This window comes from Oryctolagus cuniculus, chromosome X (assembly GCF_051225735.1).
Source record: "Oryctolagus cuniculus isolate XC-2025 breed Fujian yellow rabbit chromosome X, ASM5122573v1, whole genome shotgun sequence".
Taxonomy (NCBI): domain Eukaryota; kingdom Metazoa; phylum Chordata; class Mammalia; order Lagomorpha; family Leporidae; genus Oryctolagus; species Oryctolagus cuniculus.
Window position 1 is genome coordinate 84,683,214 of NC_142888.1, and position 22,759 is coordinate 84,705,972.

General features: G+C 46.6%; 1 protein-coding gene across 2 annotated transcripts in view; it reads left to right on the forward strand.

Annotated features, from left to right (window-relative positions):
• The window catches only part of COL4A6 (collagen type IV alpha 6 chain), a 312,990-nt gene that overhangs the window by 268,117 nt on the left and 22,114 nt on the right, over positions 1–22,759 (forward strand). For both annotated transcript variants that reach the window (XM_008272863.5, XM_089323734.1), the window contains exons 22-29: positions 60–239; positions 782–965; positions 6,589–6,660; positions 6,916–7,023; positions 8,040–8,261; positions 8,640–8,801; positions 17,085–17,255; positions 17,912–18,055. In XM_008272863.5, the coding sequence (XP_008271085.2) occupies positions 60–239; positions 782–965; positions 6,589–6,660; positions 6,916–7,023; positions 8,040–8,261; positions 8,640–8,801; positions 17,085–17,255; positions 17,912–18,055 (1,243 nt within the window). The remainder of the gene's footprint in view (positions 1–59; positions 240–781; positions 966–6,588; positions 6,661–6,915; positions 7,024–8,039; positions 8,262–8,639; positions 8,802–17,084; positions 17,256–17,911; positions 18,056–22,759) is intronic.

Sequence of the window (22,759 nt, forward strand, 5' to 3'; positions counted from 1 at the left end):
TGTTCCAGAACTCTATGAAGTCTACCAATCCTGACTATCCCCTTCTGTTTCTTTGTCAGGGTTCACATGGGCCACCGGGTCCTGCAGGCTCCAAGGGAGAGAAAGGGGAGCCGACTCTCAGTACACAATCAGGAATGCCAGGGGAGAAGGGTGATCCTGGCCCCCGGGGATTCCCTGGTGTGACAGGAGCCCGAGGCGAGGATGGCGCACCAGGCTTGCCAGGTTTACCAGGCCTCCCGGTAAGCTGATCAGTCCTGGTGCTTCTCTCTGTAAATCCTCACACCTGACTAGGGGAATAGGTGTCTGAGGAACACTGGACGGTGAGACAGGGCAGAACAGAAGCAATCTGGAGCACCTCACTTTTCTTCTGCCGCTGGCACTTTGACTCCATGCTTTTCCTTCCTGTTAAGTGGGAGTCTTTCTCCCAGACCAGGTCATTATCCTATTTGATAAATGACAGTGATACTTGATCTTATCACTTCAAAAATGCTTCAGTTTCTCAATGACTTCTGCTTCAGGTAACTCTGTTGCTTTCTATGCCCTCAAGGGTTGTTGTTGCCCTGCTGATTTCCTACCCTCTCCTTTTACGTTATCAGATCATCCAAAGCTGATGAGACTCATTGTCACTAACCAAACTCAGAGGAGGCCAATTGTTACACTAGCCTGCTAGAGAACTTTAACAAAATGTATTGGCTATACCAGTTACCTCTTTCTCACGGTCAGAGGACTCTCCAGATGAGTGTCTGAGTTGGACTTTCCTTATTTTCTTTGTGTTGTCTAGGGCGATGGTGCACAAGGGTTTCCAGGTGAAAGGGGATTTCCAGGACTGCCCGGTGAAAAAGGTCAACGTGGTCCAATCGGCCTCCCAGGGATTGGGCTCCCAGGACTTCCTGGACCTCGTGGGCTTCCTGGAGATCAAGGAAGAGATGGATTACCAGGGAAGCAAGGCCTCCCTGGGCCTCCAGGTGAGAAATGCCTCCATGGAATCAGATGGCTTTGAACTTAGAAAAAAGTCTCTTATAAAATACCTGTGACATGTGTCAGAAGAAGAGACTTGAATGACTCTAATCCTTACTTTCATTCTGCTTAAAGATGTTCACAATGACAAAGCATCATAGTTGTACCGTGGGAAGTTTAGAGGGCAAAACAACATAGATTTCAGCTGTACTTAGTGAGGAATTTCCTAACAGAGCACTCTGAAAATGTAAGAGCATCCTATGGAGGGCATGAGCTCATAATCCCTCAAAAAGCACAAGGACAAGCTAGATGGCCATTTATTACAACTGTCCTCAGTGGAATTAGTGGAATATTGGGAAAAGTATCTTGTAAATTGCATGGTAGTATCATCAGGAAAGACTCTTTCATCAATTTATGATATCTCAAATTGGAAAGAGACCCTAGTTGCTTCTAATCTAATCCCTATCTGATACATTAACTCCATCCCCTTAATGAAACTTCTTTTTCTACCTGAATTTCAGGAATTATAATGGGTGAGAGTCCTGCTAATAGATTATAGAGGTAGTATGCTAATAACTGGTCTTCTTCCATACAGCCAGAACAACTCTTCATCCCAATGTCTGTTCCCAAAATGTCTATGTTTCCATTACTGGCATCACACTTCTTTAAGTTTCATCTTATTTTTAATTGACACATAATAATTGTCCATATTTATGGGATACAATGTGATGTTTTAATCCATGTATACTTTATGTAATGATGAAATGGGGCAATTAGCTTCTTATGATCATCTGAAATATGAAAAGTTAAAATTATCTCATATTCTTCCTTTGCAATTCCTTTATATTCTTTCCTTCATTTTCTTGCTACTCAACTCTCATTATCTTAAGTCTAGTTGATCAAATACCTATATATACTTTGGAATAAATAGATAGTTGGTTGGGTGAGTAGATGGATGGATGAATGCCTATACAGATAAATGAATGGATGGGTAAGTAAGTGAATGAAAACTTTCTAAGTAGTTTCTCCTCTCGTACCTACAGACTTTTCCCATTTAGTTCTACTATGCACACTGCTGCCAATTTAACATCTACAAAGCAACAGTAGCATCATGCTACTCCCCTAGTGTAGAACCACAAATGATCCCCATTGAATGTAATGCCTAAGCCCTCAGCATGGAATTCAAAAGTCTCCAAACATAGGCACAGCCAACCTTTTCAATCTTATCTCATACTCTTCATAATTAAAAAAAAAAAACCAAGATACCAGTTTTCTTCACTGTATCCAAACACAATATATTCATTTCCAATGCTAAGATTTTGCCAATGCTACATTTTTCTGGAGTGTTCTTCCTCTTCCGCTCTTCTCTATGAAGTGGCATCATATCCATCTTTCAGGGATCAACATAAGCCCCAGTTTTGCCATTGAGATTTCACTGGATCTTCACAATATGCCTTTGGTACTTAAGTTATGTATCACCTTCCATTAATGCTTTTATTTTGCCACCTACATTGTAAGCTTCTGGATACTAGAGGTGATGAATAATACCTCTTAGCATTTCTGAACCTACCTAGCAAAGTGTAGTGCTCCATAGGGGACTAATATTTACTTTCAAAACAAGGGACCTTCTTAATAACCAAAAAACTATTTCTTAGACCTACTTTTCTTTCCACCTTGTCAACTTGAAGCATTATGAAAAAAGAAGACAAGATACTACATCTTGTAACATTTTGCTGATTTTGAAACCTATATTTTATGAATTAGTATAATACGAATGATGATACAGGTTAAAATTTAATCATTCATGATTGTTAAAAAGCAAGTCAGTATTTCATTTCACAACTTCTTATGAAAGGTGAGCAATTTTGTGAAACAAAATCATCCTGCTTTTTGGAAGTCCTGGTTGGTGTCAGCTATAGAGAACTTTTCTTCCAGTACTGTTCTCACGGATATTATTTATAGTCATTCCACTGACCCTCTGCCAATTAATGGGTCTCCATTTTAGGTCAACCTGTTTTGCAAGCAACTGGGTTGTAAACTGAATTACAATAACATGGCATTTATAAACTTATACACCCCCCCCCCCCCCGAAATCTGGGTATTGCCAGCGTTCCATCTGCTTGAGAACAGACTTGAGTCAACAGAAGAAAGCCCACAGGCAGATTTCTATACCAAATTGTACTGGCCCCTGGACAAAGAAACTCCTTAGGAATATAGTGCTACAGTAAACTATAGCCTAGGTCATGCCTTAGGCAGCAAGCATCCTTGTTGTAGTACCAAGACATTCAAAAGAGCTTCAATTAAGAGCATTAGTTTTATTTCTCTTTATAGAAACCAAGTATAACACCTCAAACCTAGCTTTCTTTGTACACAGTTTTGAAAACAACCAACTGTGGTCCCTAGACATTTCCGTGGTAGCCATTTCTGTTGCCACAAAAGATTCAGATGCCGTTCCTAACTGCAGCCACTCCAACCGCTGGTAGCGCAGACCAGGAGAGCATCATTGCCAGGAAATGGAATGTAGTCATCAGAAGCCTTTGAGCCTAGGAGCATGAGTTATTACAGACCCCGGGCAAGCAGACACTGGCTGCTTCCAAAGAGGCCCCACTCCAGATGCTCGTGATGATCAATCTCCCTAGTTATTACTGAAACAGCTACCGTGTACATCATACTGCGTGGGTGCCAGCCCTTTCCACTCAGACCAGATGGGGACATTGATTTGTGGGTATATCTGGGCAGCAGACAGGACTTCCCTGGAGCCCCAAAGACCTTCCATCCTGGTTTAATTGTCTTCTTTATTTGATTGGTCTAGGTGATTGCTGCTGCAGGGAGGGGATTGTAAAGGAGACTTAGAGAGGGAGGGGAGAGGCTGGCTAGGTCTACAAGTTTTCTGACCTCATTGTTGGCCAAAGATTCCTTCCTTTTTGTTCACCTTTGCCTGACATTGATGATAGCCTGAGCTCCACCCTGAAACCCCTGTTTGGGGAGGAATGATGTTAAGGCTGGATGCAAAAGCTTACATGAACACTGCCACGCCCACTGCTTCGAGAGTTCTTTAGCATATATCCCTTGAGCAGGAGTACAGAAGTAAGTGGTTATGCAGCCTCCAACATCCTTCACCATGTATCTTTCTTAAAAAACATTTATTTATTTATTTGAAAGTCAGAATTACAGAGAGAGAGAAAAGGAGAGGCAGACAGAAAGAGAGGTCTTCCATCCGCTGGTTCACTCCCAATTGGCCGCAATGGCCGGAGCTGAGCCAATGCAAAGCCAGGAGCCAGGAGCTTCCTCTGTGTCTCCCATGTGAGTGCAGGGGCCCAAAGACTTGGGCCATCCTCTACTGCTTTCCCAGGCCATAGCAGAGAGCTGGGTTGGAAGTGGAGCAGCCGGGACTTGAACTGGTGCCCCTATGGGATGCTGGCACTGCAGGCAGTGGCTTTACCCGCTATGCCACGGTGCCAGCCGGATATTTTTGTTTTTTTTAAGCTTGTTTCTTAAGATATAAAGCAATGAAACTACAGTGGCAGAGTTTCACACATTGGAGCCAATGGGATATCGAAGTAGTTGGCAGCAAGAGGGTCTTCATAGGACCCTTGTCGTTATACTGTCTTGTTCAAAGTTCCCAAGATGAAACCGAGCATAGGGTTAGAAGCCCTCCGTGCCCAGTGAAGCCTCATACCATGAGGTGCTTACCTATAGGTGCTTACCTATAGGGTACATTGCCATCGTAGGGAAATAATTCTCAGAAATAGCCCTGTCATCTTACTGTCTGGCAGAATGGAGGGGCGTGTGGCCACTTGTGGAAGAAGATTCAAGATTGTGGCCCCATCTCTACCTGTGGTGATATGACTAAGAAAGCTGAGATCTGGAAGGCAAAAAGTTGCTGCCCAGGCAACAAATTAGCGTCACTAACCCGAGCTAGAATCCAGAGCATGCCTTACACGAGCTCTTCTGAATACTTCTCCTAAAGTGAGGTAATAAGAACTGTTGTTCACTGAGCATGTACCGGAGGCCATGCACTGTGCTAAGTGCTGTTAGCCTGTTTCATGTGATCCTTACAAACGCCACATGAGATAGGTCATTCCCATTTTACCCCTGAGGCTCAGAGAGTTGAATTATCCTGTCTCCACAGCTAGTTAGTTGCATAACTGGGATACCACCTGAGGTCTGTCTTCCTTTAAAGCCCATCTTCTTAACCAATACATTACCAAGGCTTCATATCAGAAAATAAAGGTGGGGCTGGTGCTGTGGCACAGTGGGTTAAAGCCCTGGCCTGAGGCACCAGCATCCCATATGGGCGCCAGTTCTAGTCCCAGCTGCTCCTCTTCCAATCCAGCTCTCTGCTATGACCTGGGAAAGCAGTAGAAGATGGCCTAAGTGCTTGGGCCCCTGCAGCCACGTGGGAGACCTGGAGGAAGCTCCTAGCTCCTGGCTTTGAATCGGCACACCTTGGGCCATTGTGGCCATTTGGGAAGTGAACCAGCGGAGGGAAGACCTTTCTCTCTGTCTCTCCCTCTCACTGTCTTTAACTACCTCTCAGATAAATAAGTAAAATCTTAAAAAGAGAAAAGAAAATAGAAGTGGGCTTGGAAGAGGAATGCCAGCTGTTGAGGAAGCAGTCTGAATCATAGGCTGATGCACATTTTTCAGAAATGCAATTGTGATGTGTTTTAAGTACAGGCAAATGCTATAGCACTTTATTACAATTGTTGGCTTGGTAGTTTAAACCAGACCTTAGGGGATTATTTTGATGAATAGGCAAATCTCATTTTAATTAGCATAGCAATTGTTGGTAAATGGCACTTGAGAGTGTCTCCAAACAATTTGTTCACCAGTATTTTATTAAACCTCCCCTCTGTGATCTTATAAAAATCTTTTTCTTTGCTTTATGAATGAACAAGGAAGAATGTGCTAGGGTAAGGACTATGCATGCCAATTCTGACATCTAATGAATGCTGAAATTGACTACCCCATCTCCTTGAGCAGACAGTGTTAACTAAGGAGCTGAGAGAAAGGGTCAGCATTTGTCCGCCATGGCCAAGAGAGTAGTCTTCCATGTCCACCCAGTACAGACATACAGTACATATGACCAAGGACAATCAGTAGGTTTCAGTATATTTAAAAGGAAGTGTATCAATAGATCCAGGGGTTTAGGAAAAGCCTCATTCCAAGAAAAGTGTAGACATATGAATTTGAGAGATTATGGCTTCAAACTCCCAATCCAATGACATGGGCATAAAGGAGCCTTGGTACTAACCCCAGGCACCATCCTAGGAAGGGGCTCTGAGGTCAGAGTGCGTAGACAATTGGTGCTTGTTGCTGTTCCTGTACAGAACTCCTCTAGCAAACCTCGGTAGGTAACATCTGCCGCATAGGTGATCGCTTGCCCGTTGATTTGATCAGTGATATCCTGGCCCTTGGACATTAGAGGCGTTCTGATCTGTAGGCAGTTACACTGATAGCCACTCCCAAGAGCGTCTGATGCCATGATTTTTCTGTGTGGGCTCCCAGCCACCATGTAAAGGAAACTTGATCAGCCCGCTAAGTGGAATGGAAGTACAGGAGCATGCTGGGAGGGAATGCTCCCTGACTCAGTGGATTGACCAAATGCATACGTATTTCCATTTACAGGAATCACCTTGCCTTGTATTACTTCTGGATTATATGGCCCATCGGGATCTTCTGGAGCACCTGGATTCCCAGGTATGGAAAGAGGCTGAGCGCACTTGTAGGGGCCATGAGCTAAAGAAAGCAAGGTGTAGCCCACTAGGGTTCCCCATTTCTCCTGTGGGCAGCCTTAGGGATTGAGGAAACAGAATAGTTGCTGGAGAAGGCAGCAGGGAAAGGTGAGACCAGGAGAGGCTCTCCAAGATTCTAGGGTTTTTGATTGAACATCATAAATCATAACTAGCATTGTTGCCTTTCCTTTGCCTTCACTACTTACATTTGTGTTTTCAGGCCCTAAGGGGACCCAGGGCCTCCCTGGGACTCCAGGCCAGCCTGGATTACGTGGAAATAAAGGAGAGCCAGGAAACCCCGGATTGGTTCATCTCCCTGAACTGCCAGGTGAGGAAGGAAGCTTCTCACTTGTGTCTGCTTTTGTGTCAATGTGTTGGTGTTAGCCCTGTGCCGATTACAGGAAGCTAGGTTTGCTTTCTGGCGTGGATAGAATGATCCGATTTCATACCCAGGCAAGACAGAGTGCAGCGCTGTAGAATGGCAGTGTATCAGAGCACTAAGTGCTATTGGACACCCACTGGGACTCCCCCTTAACTTTCAGATGAGGAAACTGGGGCCCAAATGGGAAGGAACTCGCCCAAGTGGTGAAGCGTCCTAGTAACAGAGCCAGGACTCTGTAGGTTGTTTGCCTGCCAGTCCCGTGGCAGTTTCTGGGATCAGCTCCTGAAAGAGTCAGATCAGTCAAAGGGGAGTTGTCTATTTCTGCTCCTTTTCTCATATTTTGTTGCTCCAACCTGGACATCATGGTTCTCAAATTGTGCTCCCAGAGCCATCATCAGCAACACCTGAGAACATGTTGGAAATGTACATTCTCAGCCACAAACAGTTAGCTGGTGTTCACATGCTCACGCCGCTCTGGGGGCAGGCCTGGCAATCTGTATGTACACCAAGCCATTCTAATGCCTGGGCAGGTTTGAGAACCACCCCTGGTCTTGGTCTCCAGGCTCCCTAGGGCCCTGAACTCCTGGCTTTATCAGTGCCTCAGCTCCTTCCACCTCCCTCTCCCCACCGAAGAAGATGGAGGTGTGGCAGCAGGAGGTGGGGATGGAGCCTTTGCCAGAAGGCCTTGGCTGTCACCTGTGCTCTCAGCTGCCGCAGGAGCCCAGGAACAGTTGCTTATCCCCGCTTGCGGGCTGGGCTTGTGGACCTAGAACCTCCTCCAGGTCACGTGTGAGGCAGTGCCTGCTTCTGCACAAGCTGAACCAGAACCACAGACCTCCGATAGTCAAGAGAAACGATGTGTATTATTGCCATGCTAGTTTTTATGCTAGAAAAACCTGAGATCGCTACTGAAATGAATCACCTTTACACCCATGGCCTTTTCTTTCTGCCTCCACATTCAGGATTTCCTGGACCGCGTGGGGAGAAGGGCTTGCCTGGGTTTCCTGGGCTCCCTGGAAAAGATGGCTTGCCTGGGAAGGCTGGCGGTCCAGGTTTACCAGGTTCCAAGGGAGTCCCTGGTGACATCTTTGGTGCTGAAAATGGTGCTCCGGGCAAACAAGGCCTCCAGGGATTGCCAGGGGACAAAGGAGTTTCTGGAGACTCTGGCCTTCCAGGACCCAAGGGTGACTCTTTTTGCCCCTTATTTAACAGTCTGCAGAAAGCCTTAGAGTAACCGGTATTCTTGCATGAATCTGGGGTGATGGGTAAATGAGGGGGTTAAAATAAAATATCATTTGGCTCTGGCCCTCCTTTGGAGGAAATTTTCCTTGAATTGTCTGAGTCCATTCCCCTGACTTAGTAATTTCCGAAGTGGCCACACTAACTGGCAGATTTCTTGCAAAGCCTCTGGTTTACTGCTGGAAATAGCAAGAAGGCTGGAGCTGAGGAGATGATGGTGCCTGAGCTGAGTCCCAGGCCAAGCTCTTCTGCTGGAAGTTGTTTGGGGGAAACCAGGCCTTCTATTGCTCTGTGATCGATCATCTGTCCCTTCCTTTCATTAGGTTTGCATGGGAGGTCTGGCTTGCCAGGTCCCAAAGGCGAGCGGGGCAGCCCTGGATCACCAGGACTCATGGGCCAGCCAGGACCCTCGGGGTCTGGTGGTCTGTATGGCATCAAGGGCAAATCGGGACTCCCAGGAGCACCTGGCTTTCCAGGCATTGCAGGTAGGTCCCAGCTTGACAGACTTCAGCTAGGCCCTGGACCCAGGCATCCTGGCAGGGGGGGAGGGCGCAATAGCAACTGTGTGACAGGGCCAAATTTAGAATGCGACCTGACTTGCCTAGTGTTTCAAGTCTCAAATCACACATCAGCCTAGCAGTTCCAGCAGAACAGGTTGCTGCATTTAGCTTCCAAAAGATTATCACAAAACACTCTCTGTCTCCTCCTGCCTGCTCCATATCCCCTTTTCATGCATCAGCCTCCCTCCTACCTTCCATAGCAGGGGTAATGATATAGCACAGCCCCAAAGCTGGTTGGAAGAATTGCTATAGAACTCCCCAAACTGGGTCCGCCTACCTGATATGCAGAAAGCGAGTCACTGACGTCAGGGTGCTGGAAGAAAGGAGATGTTTCTTCAAAGCACAGAGCAAGGAGTCAGGCAGCTGTTGCTTCATTCTCCAGGCTCCTCAAATGCCTAGGAGTGAAAGTTATTATAAATTGATGTTGGGGTTTGGAGGTGCATGTTCAATGGTTGGTTGGTGCAGGTCCCTGGTTGCTTGGCGGTGCACACGGCCTTCCTTTGATTGGTTGGTGATTGTGTGGTGGCAAATTGGGCTTCAGTCAGTCTGGGGGCTGCAAGGCAGGTGGTAGTTACTTCCCGCTCAAGGCCTAGAGTTCCTGGAGAAGAAAGCCCTCGAGAGAAGACTGTATATCAGGTTGTTCTCCATTGGAGAAATAAATGACCTCATGAGGCCAGTGATTAGAACCCCAAAGGGCTGGGTGATTAGGGACCTCCTAGAGGCAGCTGCACCACTCCCTAAGTTCGGTGAGTTCATTTTAGTTAAGTGTTTAATCAGCATTCGTAAAAGCAGGGTGAGGACACTTTGAGCGAAGGAAGAGGGGCTGGGAGTCTGGGAAACTGGGACCTAGTGGTATCTAGCATCTACATCAAAGTGCCATATAGGGGCTCGGTTTTAATCTCCCCTATTTCTTGGTACTCTTCAGTCCCTTAGGGAGTAAGGAAGATCTTTCTGGCTATTTCCTGCTATTAAGAGATGAAATGAAATGTTTCAGGATCGGAGGAGAGGAATTTGTAGCCATTCATTTTAAGAAAATTCCTAGTCCTGGGCTTAACTGAATAGATTGTCTGTGTTATGATTGTTTGGCCTAGCTAGTCCCTACACAGCATTATCTAGCAAGTGCATCATCATTCCACAGTAATAATAAAAGCAACAACATACTAATATTCCTCTACCTATAATGCCAACCAAAAAGATTAGTAGTTTTTGCCACCAGGGACTTCCAGAAGTAGAGCCACTGATTAATTAAGATTTGGTGAAGGGTCAGATGTAGCATTGATCTAGGTGTGTAACACTATCGTTTAAGGCATGCTGAATGTGGTTTGTCATTGCTTTAATGTGCAAAATCACATCCTCCAGCCCTGTCTCTGGAAGAAAGATGGACTGCAAGTGATCATACCAATGCATGACAGACCTGGTCTATCCATTGCCAAGGCAGGGTTTGGAAATTGACATGCTTTTGTATATTTTTCCCATCTTCCTTGAACCCAAGGGAGGCTGAGAGCAGTCTCTCCCAGGGAAAGTCAGTGCCATCAACATCCCTTTCGTTAGTTAGAGTAGGTATAAAGGTTTCCTCTCTCACCTCTTCTGAGGGGTAAGGCATATGGGTGAGGGCTATGAGTTCAGCCTCCTGTACCAGGATACCTGGTGGCAATGTTTCTGTTTCCAAGGTTCTCTGGAGAGTTACCACTGCATATCTTTTTTTTTGGTAAAGATTTATTTATTTATTTATTTGAAAGAGTTGCACAGAAAGAGAAGGAGAGGCAGAGAGAGAGAGAGAGGTCTTCCATCCTCTGGTTCACTCCCCAATTGGCCACAATGGACAGAGCTACGCCAATCTGAAGCCAGGAGCCAGGAGCTTCTTCCAGGTCTCCCACACGGGTGCAGGGGCCCAAGGACTTGGGCCATCCTCCACTGCTTTCCCAGGCCACAGCAGAGACCGGGATCGGAAGTGGAGCAGCCAGGTCTTGAACCGGTACCCATATAGGATGCCGGCACTGCAGGTGGCACCTTTACCCACAACGCCACAGCACTGGCCCCCACTGCATACCTTTTAATTTCTCTGGTCAGTGGAGTGTTTCCAATCATGAAGAGTTCCAGCTCTGGGTCTCTAAGCGGACATCAGTCAGGTCCAGCCTGCTGGGATATACTTGTGAAATAACTTGTAAGCAGTCATATATATATATATATATATATAGAGAGAGAGAGAGAGAGAGAGAGAGAGATTCCCCAGGGAGATCTGGGGACAAGGTGGCTGGATTTAAAGGTGATACAGTTTTAGAGTACCATTTCAGTTATCAAATAGTAAGGGTTGATATTTCCCCATATGACTGGAAGTGAGCTGGTAACCTCTCTTCTGTTCCAGAGTGAATGGACTGCTTGTCTCCTGGAGTACATCATTCTCAGATCATCCAGCTTAGGGTGAAAATGTCCAGATTTTTGTAACATGTGCCATTGGTTACTTGTTTTTTACAAATATTGCCTCTGGTAGAGTCTTCCTTTATAACTCTTCAGGTTGATCTAATTGGGCTGAGGGCTGACACCAGTGACACCATCATGATGTTTATTCCCTCATTGTGATCAAGATCTTCTTTCTGGAAACACCACTGAGCAATCATCCTGTAGCTAGGTTCTGTTTGTTTCTCACTGCCACCTTGGATTTGACCTGGCTGTTGACTTGACCTGCTCCCCCATTGGAAGAGATGATTGAGAACCAAAAGTCAGCGTCAAAAGACCTTTTAGCCACATTTGATCACCAAAAAGGTTTTAGAAGGAGTGGTTCATAGGTTAACTTTGCCTGGATTACATTATTAAACTTTTTTTAAAAGATTTATTTATTTATTTGAAAGGCAGAGTTACAGAGAGAGAGAGAGAGAGAGAGAGAGAGAGGTCTTTCATCCACTGGTTCACTCTCCAATTGGCCGCAACAGCCAGAGCTGTACCCATCCGAAGCCAGGAGCTTTTTCTGGGTCCCCCACGTGGGTACAGGGGCCCAAGGACTTGGGCCATCTTCTGATGCTTTCCCAGGCCATAGCAGAGAGCTGGATTGGAAGTGGAGGGGCACCATCATCCCACATGGGCACCCGGTTCTAGTCCTGCTGCTCCTCTTCCAGTCCAGCTCTCTGCTGTGGCCCGGGAGTGCAGTGGAGGATGGCCCAAGTGCTTGGGCCCTGCACCCACATGGGAGATCAGGAAGAAGAACCTGGCTCCTGGCTTCGGATCAGTGCAGCGCCAGCGATAACAGCCATTTGGGGGGGGTGAACCAACGGAAGGAAGACCTCTCTCTCTGTCTCTCCCTCTCACTGTCTATAACTCTACCTGACAAATAAAATAAATAAATAAATAATTCTAAAACTCAGCAATTCACAAGGAGAGCCGGTGATGTTCATTGTGTATAATATCTTAGAAAGCACCTGTATGAGTTTTTTAATTTTTAAAAAAATATATAAAGGGAACAGGTTTCCCGCATTTCATATCTATGGTTTCAAGAACATCACAGGACTTCCCATGCTACCCTCCCTCCTTCCCTTGCTCTCATCCTCTCTCCTCCTTCCTTCCTTATTTTTCTTTTAATTTTTGCAATGAAATACTTTCAATTTACTTTAATCACAAGCTTAATCCTCTACTAAGTAAAGAATTCAACAAGTAGTAAGTAGAAAAATCACTATTCCTCAGGAGTGTAGACAAGGGCTGTGAACAACAATCCAACAGTCAAATCTCAAAATGTTAATTTTGCTCATATACATTACATATTTTTGTCTTCTCACAAAGCAGAGAAAACATACAATATTTGTCTTTTGGAGACTGACTTAGTTCACTGAGTAGAATAGTCTCCAATTGCATCCATTTTGTTGAGAAAGATGGGATTTCATTCTTTTTATGGCTGAGTAACATTCCATTGTGTATATATACCACATTTCTTTATCTAGTCATCAGTTGATGGGCATCTGCATTGATTATGGTTATACAAAAATGTCTCTTTTAGGCCTCTAGGATTGTAACACAAGGGGGCAGTCTCAAAGATGTCTGAAGGGCCCCTGGTTCTCTTTTTGCATTAAGAGAACAATCCTGGTGGTAAGTCACACCAGGACCACTAGACCTTTACAAATTTGATCTGTAAGACATATCAGTAACATACTATATAGGTATAAAGCTTAGCATCACTCACAACTTAACAGTGCTTTCCATACAGTGCAAATCAGCCTACTTAGCACTCGGGCCATCCTCTACTGCTTTTCCCAGGCCATAGCAGAGAGCTGGATTGGAAGTACAGCCACTGGGACAGGAACCGGTGTCCATATGTGATGCCAGCACCACAGGGAGAGCACTGACCCCCATCATCCAGGCTTTTAAGGGAAACATTTTTGGTGTACAGTCCTGCTAAATTAAAACTAAGGAGGGGGGCTGGCGCTGTGGCGTAGCAGGTAAAGCCGCCATCTACAGTGCCAGCATCCCATATGAGCGCCAGTTTGAGTCCTGGTTCCTGGTTGCTCCACTTCCAATCCAGCTCTCTGCTATGGCCTGGGAAAGCAGTAGAGGATGCCCCAAGTCCTTGGGCCCCTGCACCCACGTGGGAGACCCAGAAGAAGCTCCTGGCTCCTGGCTTCGGATTGGCGCAGCTCCAGTGGTTGCAGCCAGTTGGGGAGTGAACCAGCAGATGGAAGACCTCTCTCTCTCTCTCTGCCTCTCCTTCTCTCTCTGTGTAACTCTTTCAAGTAAAATAAGTAAATCTCTTAAAAAAACTGAGGAGGAAAAGGTGCTGACTATAAAGTCAGGAAAGAGAATCAGCAAATGCAAACTGCACAGGAGGGAAAACTACAGTCCAGAAATGACTGAAAGAATTAAGGAAAAACAGAATTTATTGCCAACATTTTTGCTAACAGAAAACCTTATTACTTTAACATAGAGGAGCAAATGCAGGCCTCAAGTCAGTATACCTTTGATAATAATGCTCAATTTTTAGAAAGCTTCATAAATAATTTAAGTTACAGTGAATTTTATCACGTTAATGATATTGAAAATATCTTAACCCCCACCTTTTAAACAACTTTAAAGCAGCTTATTTATCAAAGATTTGCTAAAGTTAGGTGAACCAACAGGCATTTGAGTTAATGTGCTGTTTCTGAACCATTATTCTAGGTATATCCCATTTTCTCTGTGTTGACTCACTTTGATACAATCACAGCATCAAAGCTTACATACATGGAACTCACTCCATTTTCTTTTCTTCTCATGAAGCCCCTATAGCTGAAAGACAGTAACATAACCCAGAGATCTATTAAGTGGCCACTTCCCATTCAATCTCAGAGAGCACTGTGGCAAGCAGTATTACTGTAAAACATCATCTTTCTTTACTAGGTTTCCAAGTAAGATTTCTTAATTTTGCCAAATTCATCATAGGAGAATCTAAGAATAGAGCTCTGGTTACCCACTGCTATTTCCAGCTGGACTTAGGAAAGAACCACGGCACAAAACAAGTTTAGAAAGCTACGAAGCTATTGGTCAAAGCAGTGATCTCTCTCCAGCTCCAAAAAAGGGAAAGGTCCCTTTAAGCTTACTAACTATTCAGTCACATCTGAGCCAGATTAACACAAGAGCTATTACTCTGCCATCCTCATGTACAAGATTGCTACTCACGAAAGGCATCTCCCCAGATTTCAGGCTGAATGTAAACCAAGTGTCTTCCACTCTAAAAGCACCTTGAGACAACGACACCTGGTGAGGCTGCCCCTGTGACAAACAGGTGTTCAGAGCACTGTGGGACAGCCCTGAAGGGGTCACTGTGGGCCAGGGACCAATATGCCACAGGCATGACGCCCACTCGAGACTGTAGTCCCTTCGGAATTGGCATTTAGAAATAGAACAGTCTCAAAAACTGGTTGAAGGAGTTGCTACAGAAACCCCCTCTGCCAAACTGGGTCCAGTCAACTGACACAGAGTCAGTCATTGGCATTGGGGTGCTGGAAGCAGACAGGTCTTTATTAAAAAGCACAGAACAAGGAGCTGGGCAGCTATCGTTTAATTCCTGGAATCCCCAAGCAGTTAGGGGTGAAGGTCATTATGGACTGAGGTTGGGCTTGAGAAGGGCATATTCAGTGCTTGTCCAGGTCCCTGGTTGGTTGGTCATGCTCATGGCTTTCCTTTGGTTGGTCATAATACCATGTGTGTCAGGAGATTTTTTTTTAAAGATTTATTCATTTATTTGAAAGGCAGAGTTACAGAAAGGCAGAGGCAGAGAGAGAGAGAGGTCTTCCATCTGCTGGTACACTCCTCAGATGGCTGCAACAGCCGGAGCTGTGCCAATCTGAAGCCAGGAGCCAGGAGCCTCTTCCTGGTCTCCCATGTGGGTGCAGGGCCCAAGGACTTGGGCCATCTTCTACTGCTTTCCCAGGCCACAGCAGAGAGCTGGATTGGAAGTGGAGCAGCCGGTTCTCGAACCAGGGCCCATATGAGAAGCCAGCACTGCAGGCAGCGACTTTACCCACTACGCCACAGCGCCAGCCCCAAGGGGATTTTTATGATGGCAAAATGGGCTTCAGTCAGTCTGGGGGCTACAATACAGGGAGGGGGGCAGTAGTTGCTTCTCTTGGCTTAGAGTTTCTGGAAAAGAAACCTCTGGAGACAAGACCCAACATTAGATGTTCTCCATTGGAGAAAAAAAAACACCTCATGAGTCCAGTGATTAGTACCCTTATGTCTGCTGACTGGGGGCCTTATAGGGTCAGCCACACCACCTTCTCAATTGGATGAGTTTGACTAAGTGGTTGATTAGCAATGAAAAAATCAGGTGAGGACACTTTAAGCTGCGGGAGGTAGGCTGGGAGACTGGGAGCTGGCCATATGTAGCATCTGCATTCCAGGCAGCGTATAGGGGCTCGTGCTCAGGAAGTTATTGTCATTGCAATGGATCTCGCCCCTCTCCATTGCTCTCGCTGAGGCTGCGGAGAGCAGGCGCTGGGCTGGGGAACAAGGACATGCTTCCCCAATGCGTTTTGCTTAGCCGTGAGGCCTGCCACCCACCCCCCACCCACCCCCACTTCCAGCTTACTGTTTGCAACCTGCCTTTTGCTTGCACCACCTGCCTCGCTCCCACTCAGTGACCACATCCACCCCCCTCCCCTTACGCCTGGCCAAGTGACTGAAGCCGAGTTCTTTGCAGAGCCATTGAGACCCTCTGGATCGCCTTTGTCCTCCTGTCCTGCTGCCATCTTCTCGTAGACTGCCCTGGTTTTGAAATCACAGCACACAAGGTCACAGACTAAGACCCCCACCAGGGAATTCTCTGATTCTACACTATGACATGGTCTTGTTTACAAGGCCGGGCAGCCCTGAGCTCATGCTGCGGCCTTGGCTCCCATTGAATTCCCTTCCCTTGTGCTGGAGTCCCCTTCACAGCCTCCCATTGGAATCCTGGGGCCTGAAGCTACTTGATGCTTTTCATTTCAGAGGAAACCAAGTCAGCCATTCATTTAGGTCCTTGGGGGCTCAAATTCCTCTGTCGTCATTGATTTAATCCTTTGGTTTTCTTTTTTTTTTTTTTTTTAATTTCCTTGCTTTGTACCTGAACATTCCACTTTGGCAACAGCTCAGGAGATTAATCCCATTGACCAACTTAAAGCGTGATCAAAAACTGCTCACAATACCTAGGAGACCGAATGGGCCTTGTGGGTTTCTACAGCACTTGGCACTAGGGGGTCTTTCAACCCTAATGCCAAGGAACTGGCTGACTTCACTGCTGGCTTGAGGGATTAAAAGGGCAGCCCTGTAGCCAAGGCTCCCTGGGAGGCTGAAACAACAGCTCAGCTTTAACCTCTGTTTCACCGATTGAAACAGCCATTGTTCTGGGATTCAGACTGCAAGTACCGGGAAACTGGAGCCCACTCACCACCCTGGCTTCACAGAGCTCCATTCAGAGGCAAAAACATGAAGCACATTCATAAAAAGGAGAAGTTATAATAAGAAGGGGCTTGCCCTTGCCCCCAACTTCTATGCCATGCTGGAAGTGACAGCCATTGGGCATGGTGCTCTGGGTGCTAGGTGCTAAATGCTCTAGCCAGCCTGTTAACAGCTTGCATATGTCATTGTTAAAGGCCCATTCACAAAACACAGCAAGCCAACCAATCAGCCGCCATGGGAATAGGCAGTGGGCCAAATCTGGCCACAGCCTCACGTGACAGTTGTTTTGTGTTCTCTCCTCTGCTGATTCAGGACATCCTGGAAAGAGAGGTCCGAAAGGTGAGACAGGTTACCCTGGCGCAACTGGAAAGAGAGGCCAGCCTGGGCTCCAAGGCCATTCTGGATCTCCCGGGGCAGCCGGCCTCCTGGGGAGCCCAGGGTTGCCAGGGGACACTGGCTTGCCAGGCCTCCTGGGCCCGAAGGGTAAGTGAAATGAAGACAGACAGTGAAGTGACAAGGGAGCTTCCCAACTGCTTATCTTATTCTAGGCTCCCTACCCAGGGGTGAGGAAGAGGGAGGGAGGAAGGCAGGGCTTCTTGTGGCAAGGAAGTTAGACAAGCCAATGCTGGTGGTGAGGATCACCCTCCAGGGTGAGTCACACACCCTGCCTGCCGGGTGGAACACTGGGCTGTATAGCAGAGTCAGCAAAGCCCAGAGCAGGAACAGCCACACTGGTTGATTCATTTGCACGATCCCTAGGATTGCCCTGAGAGCCATTGGTGGTTGTGCAGGAGGCATCTGTATATTAAACCGAGGACAGAAACTGTTCCAAGGCCACACAACTGGTTAGTAACAGAGCCAGGCTCCAGAGCTAATCTCCTGCCTCCTGGCCCCAGGCTTTATTATTTTTCTAAGTGGCACAGGAGCCATAACTTGGTGAATCCTAAGAGAGGGGCTCACTTCCTCCCTGCTTTGTGGTGCTTAGTGCCATGTCCCTGTTCTGAGACTGTGGAGTTAGAGACACCTAACTTCTCTGCAATTTCCAAGCTGTGTGACTTTGGACCATTTATTCAACTTCTCTGAGCCTATGTTTCCTTTCATGCAAAATGGGGGTACTAGAAACTTTTCTTTCTCAACAGGCGAGAAGGGGTCCGTTGGACTGGTCGGTTTCCCAGGGGTTCCAGGTCTTCCTGGTATTCCTGGTACAAGTGGACTAAAGGGAATTTCGGGATCACCTGGGAAGTTGGGAGCATTCGGACAGGCTGGTGGTCCTGGTGAAAAAGGTAAGCTGGAGACTTGAATTCCAGAGCTATGACTCATGTTTTATAAGGTGTGCTGTGCTTGATGGCTTCGTCATATGACTCTATGTTAGATAAGATTTGAGGCTTCAGAATGAAGTCATTTGAAGTCAGAAGATCTAATGACTTCTGAGTCTCACTGCATGGTAGAGGCCTTGTCTATACCGTCCCAGGTGATCAGTGGAGGCGGGTTTTGAGTAGGGTCTAAAATTGCTGGCAGACTGTGGAAGTATAGAAGGAGAGAGCACAGACACAGACATGCGAGATTGGAGGCCTGAGAGCACGGAAGATGGAAGGGTGCAGGAAGAAAGCAAGCCAGGAGGTGACATAGGAAGGAACAATACGGAGGTCAATCCTTGCCTGGCCTCGTGTCTAAGCTCTCTGTTTCGGAAAAACCTGGCATATGAGAACCAGCTGCCGACAGAGAAGAGGATTGAGAGACCAAAGAAAGAGGACAAATCCAAGATTACATAGAGTATAATTTATTAGAGAGACTTTAGAGACAGAAGCATGGTCTTGGGCAGCCGTAAGATGTATGGATCTCTTCGTCATGGAGCAAGAAATAAGTTTTATAGACAAAGATGTTCTGCAGCTAACCTAAGTGCACCTGGATTTCCTTAGTAAATATTAACATTCCTGACACTAGATACGGCCCATTCCAGAGTCCAGCCTGGCAAGACAAGCCTGGCAGTTTATCTTAATGACTTCATTTATCCCATAAGATGTGCTATAACTCTTAGGATTACCGAAAGAGCAAGGTGGCAGTTACACCCAAGATGGCTGTGGACATATCAAGCTGAATCCTTACGTCCACGCCTTGTAACTGTCTCACAGTCTCACTAGCCCCTCCCTTCCGTGATGGACCCCAAGCCTGCAAGGGCTTTTTAACATTGTCTTGGTGAAATGTTTTGGGCCCATTTTTTGTCCAGCTTCTCAGCAGAATCCGCAGTAGCAATAGAGGCACAGGCATGAAAAGAGACCAAAGGTGATTATGCGGATTGTAATAACAATAGGAAAACCTTGACCGGAAAAGCAGACCCCAGTGGAAACAGCAGCAAAAACAACATTGGCCACAGCTGTGGATAGCAACTTTGTAAGGACTTAGCTTGGGCGATCTGCGCCAACAAGGCAATGCAGGCAGACAGCAGAGCAGCAGCAGCTGGGGGCTGGTGTTGGGGAGAGGGGGCAGACCGCACATGTTGGTTCTCTAGAGAGTGACAAGATCTCTAAAGCTAAGGGGGAAATGGCCTGACCTACGAGCCAACTTTAGTGCCCGAGGTGTTTCCTTTAGCTCACTCAGGGCATTAGCTGTGATCCCAGGTTTACAGGCTAGCGGGATAGAAGGGAGACCAATTTAGGAGGGCTGGAAACTCCTCCCACTGTGGCAAGAAATAGCCAATCGACTCCCAGGGCACCAGACCCTTCCAGCCCCGTTTCCATTGACCCCTTCCTGTGGGTTCTGGGTTTGTAGCAACTCAGGAAGCAGAGTATAAGGATGTGCAGCTCGGGCACGGATGCTGTCTGGGACTGGCGCTCATTAGGGCCAGGCGTGCCAGCCATGTGAGTGCTTTCGTGTATTCACGCTTCTCTAAGGGTTTCAGTTCAGTTGGCCAAGGAGGGTTTACCTAACAGGGTCCGTATTTATGGTTTTAACAAGCTATTTGTTTTGCACCACCAACTCTGCTGCCTGGGGGTTATGTGGCAGATCACATCATGTGCTTGAGTGTTCTATCAAGTGTTCTTCTAATGGTTCTATCACCCATAGTTTTGTTGATGGGCTGCCCTGATCTAACCCTGCCTCAAATCAGATAGCATCGTGGGTGGGTTGTGCTGCAATACCAGTCCAGACACATGTGTTCCCCCTGCAGAACCCATCTGTATACCAAGTATTTCAGGTACAGGAGCCACCCCTTGCACATAGTGGGCCTAGGCACTGAGATAATGGGAAATGAAAGGCCACAAAGGGCCTCACAGAAGCCTGTGCATCCATTACTATGTGGGATAAAGGGAAAGTTGGTGCTCTGTCAAGGACCATGCCAAGTATTAAATGGATCATTTGTAACGATGTATTTATTGATTTATAAGTCAGACTGAGAGAGAAAGAGAAAGAGATCTTCCATCCCCTGGTTCATTCCTCAAATTGCCACAACAGATGGAGCTGCGCTGATCCGAAGCCAGGAGCCAGGAGCTTCTTCCAGGTCTCCCATGTGGGTGCAGGCACCCAAGCACTTGGGCCTTCTTCCACTGTGTTCTCAAGCACACCAGTAGAGAGCTGGATGGGAAGTACAGCAGCCGGGACTCGAATTGGTGCCCATAGGAGATTCCAGAACTACAGACCGTGGCCTAAGCCACCGTGCCCCAGTGCCTGCCTGTTAAATTTATCTGACCCAGCTAGCTCACCCTGAGAAACTTCACAGATGGGCCAAGGCCTTGATTTTTGGGGGGACACATAGGCTGTCCGCTCACCTAGAAGTAGGTGCAAAAACGATCTACTGTCTCCTATAAGAGAGCATCATTCTCCTTTTAGCATGCTATCAATAGAACAAAACCAGCCAAATGCCAGTAGCAAATGAGAACAGGATGAGGTCCCCTTGCCAAAGACACAGTGAGAATAGCAGGAGTACGCAGATACGCTTGGGGCAGCACCTGGAAACTCCACCATCTGCCCTCCCTTGAAGGTGAAGGTGAACTGATCTGGTGAACCTGCCTGTAAAGGGATGCTGGACAAAGCCTTAGCTAAGTCCAAGACAGCAGGCACAGGACCAAGAGAAGCTGGTAGGTTTTCTAACACCTGGGTTATACTGGGAACAGCAGTGCCAAGATTGGGTCACGTTTGTTTTCTAGTTACCCAGACTGGTCTCTCAGTTTGCTCTTCCCCAGGCTTACTTTGTTCTCTTCCCTTTCCCTGTTTGGTGACAAGGCACACTGTATCACAGCAACATCCATTCTCTATCAAGTCAACTACAGCTTCCCCAGCATCACACCCATCCTGCCCAGCAACTGGACTAAGGACCTTACCGTTGAGGGCGAGGGGACTACTTTGTAACAGCTGGTGGTACACACACTGGTGATAAAAACCGCTTTACTGGGCCCCTCAAGTATCAGGGTGTGGATGGCCTGCCACATTCCCACTGTGATAAGGGAACAATTTCCCCTCGCCGGGCAGGTGCTATGCAGCCGCCTCTTAAGCGCTGAGTGGGTTGTGAGAGTATTCATTTTCTCAGTTCTATTTCCTGCCAAAGAAATACCAGCTCCTCCCAGAGCTCAAAACCTCACCACACAGGCAGTCAGACTCTCACAAGCCTGTTGTTTAAAAGTTTCGGCCATGTCTAACAACCCTTCGAGGTATATTCTCTAGTCATCAGAGGTTCGTGCACAGGGGCCAGTTCCACTTGAGCTGCCTGTTGTGTTCCTTGGGCTTTTGTCATTCACTGCAAAGGCCCTTGAGCAGAGAAGCACAGGTCATAGGTAGGGAGAGAGTCTTCCTCTCCAACTGCCTTAACATCTCCTCCCCCTCCTCCTCACTCCCTTCCTCCCAGAGATTCCAGTGTTTTATGACCCACTCATGTCGTGTAACAGTAGCCCTAACTTGTTGCTAATTCTACTTCCTGTCTCCTAGTCAGACAAAACAGCAGGCTAGAGTCTCTAACTTAGAATCCCATTCCTCTACTTCCTCTGCCAAGTTGGAAGCCAGGAGCTAAATGGAGATATGCCTATGCCTCTCTAATTGTAATTCCTCCTCAAGTTGTCTTACCTTCACCCTGTGGTTTGTTACATGGCCTGCAACAATGGCTATCCAACTGTGGTTTTGGTGACATTCAGCAAACAGTTGCTCCAAACCCAGCGATGCTTTGGGAACATTCCCATACTTACCCAGTGGGCTTCAAGCATCCAGCATGTAGGCCACCTCTCCCCACAGAGAGATAAATGACCTGCCCAGGATTTCTTCCAAGAACTCATAATATGACAATTGCTTTAAGTAACACTTTGACCTGAGAATCAGTCCTGAAGGCTTCCTGGTCTTCCTGAAAAGCCTAGCAAAAAATGTTCTACATGAAGGACCTCTGTGAGTGAGACCCCAGTGGAAAGAAGTGGCCATCAAAGAAGGATGTATTTTTCTCTAAAGAGAGGAGAGAACTTCCACTTTGCGTATGGCCTTGTCTAAATACTGACTGTGTTGAGTCAAAAGGCTTCCATAGCCCAGGCAGCTCATGTCAAGAGCCTTGGGTAGTCACTGACGTCATACATAAGAGAGTTAATTGTTAAATTAACAACAGGAGTCACTGTGCACTAACTCCCCATGTAGGATCTCTGTCCTCAATGAGTTGTATTATGAGAGTTAACTGTAAAACCAGTTCACAAAACAGTTTTTGTGTGTGTGTGCAAATTGTTGAAATCTTTACTTAGTATAGAGTTGGTCTTCTGTGTACAAAGTTAATTGAAAATGAATCTTAATGGAGAATGGGACTGGGAAGGGGACAGGGAGGAGAAGTAGGGGTGGGAGTGTGGGTGGGAGGGTGGGTATGGTGGGAAGAATAACTACATTCCTAAAGTCATACTTATCAAATTTGTATTCCTTAAAAAATAAATTTAAAAAAGAAATGCTTCCTTCCCCTTGCCTATTTCTTCTGTTTCCTGGCTGGCTTGACAATTCATTCAGGAAAAAAAAATAGTTTATGAAAACTGATC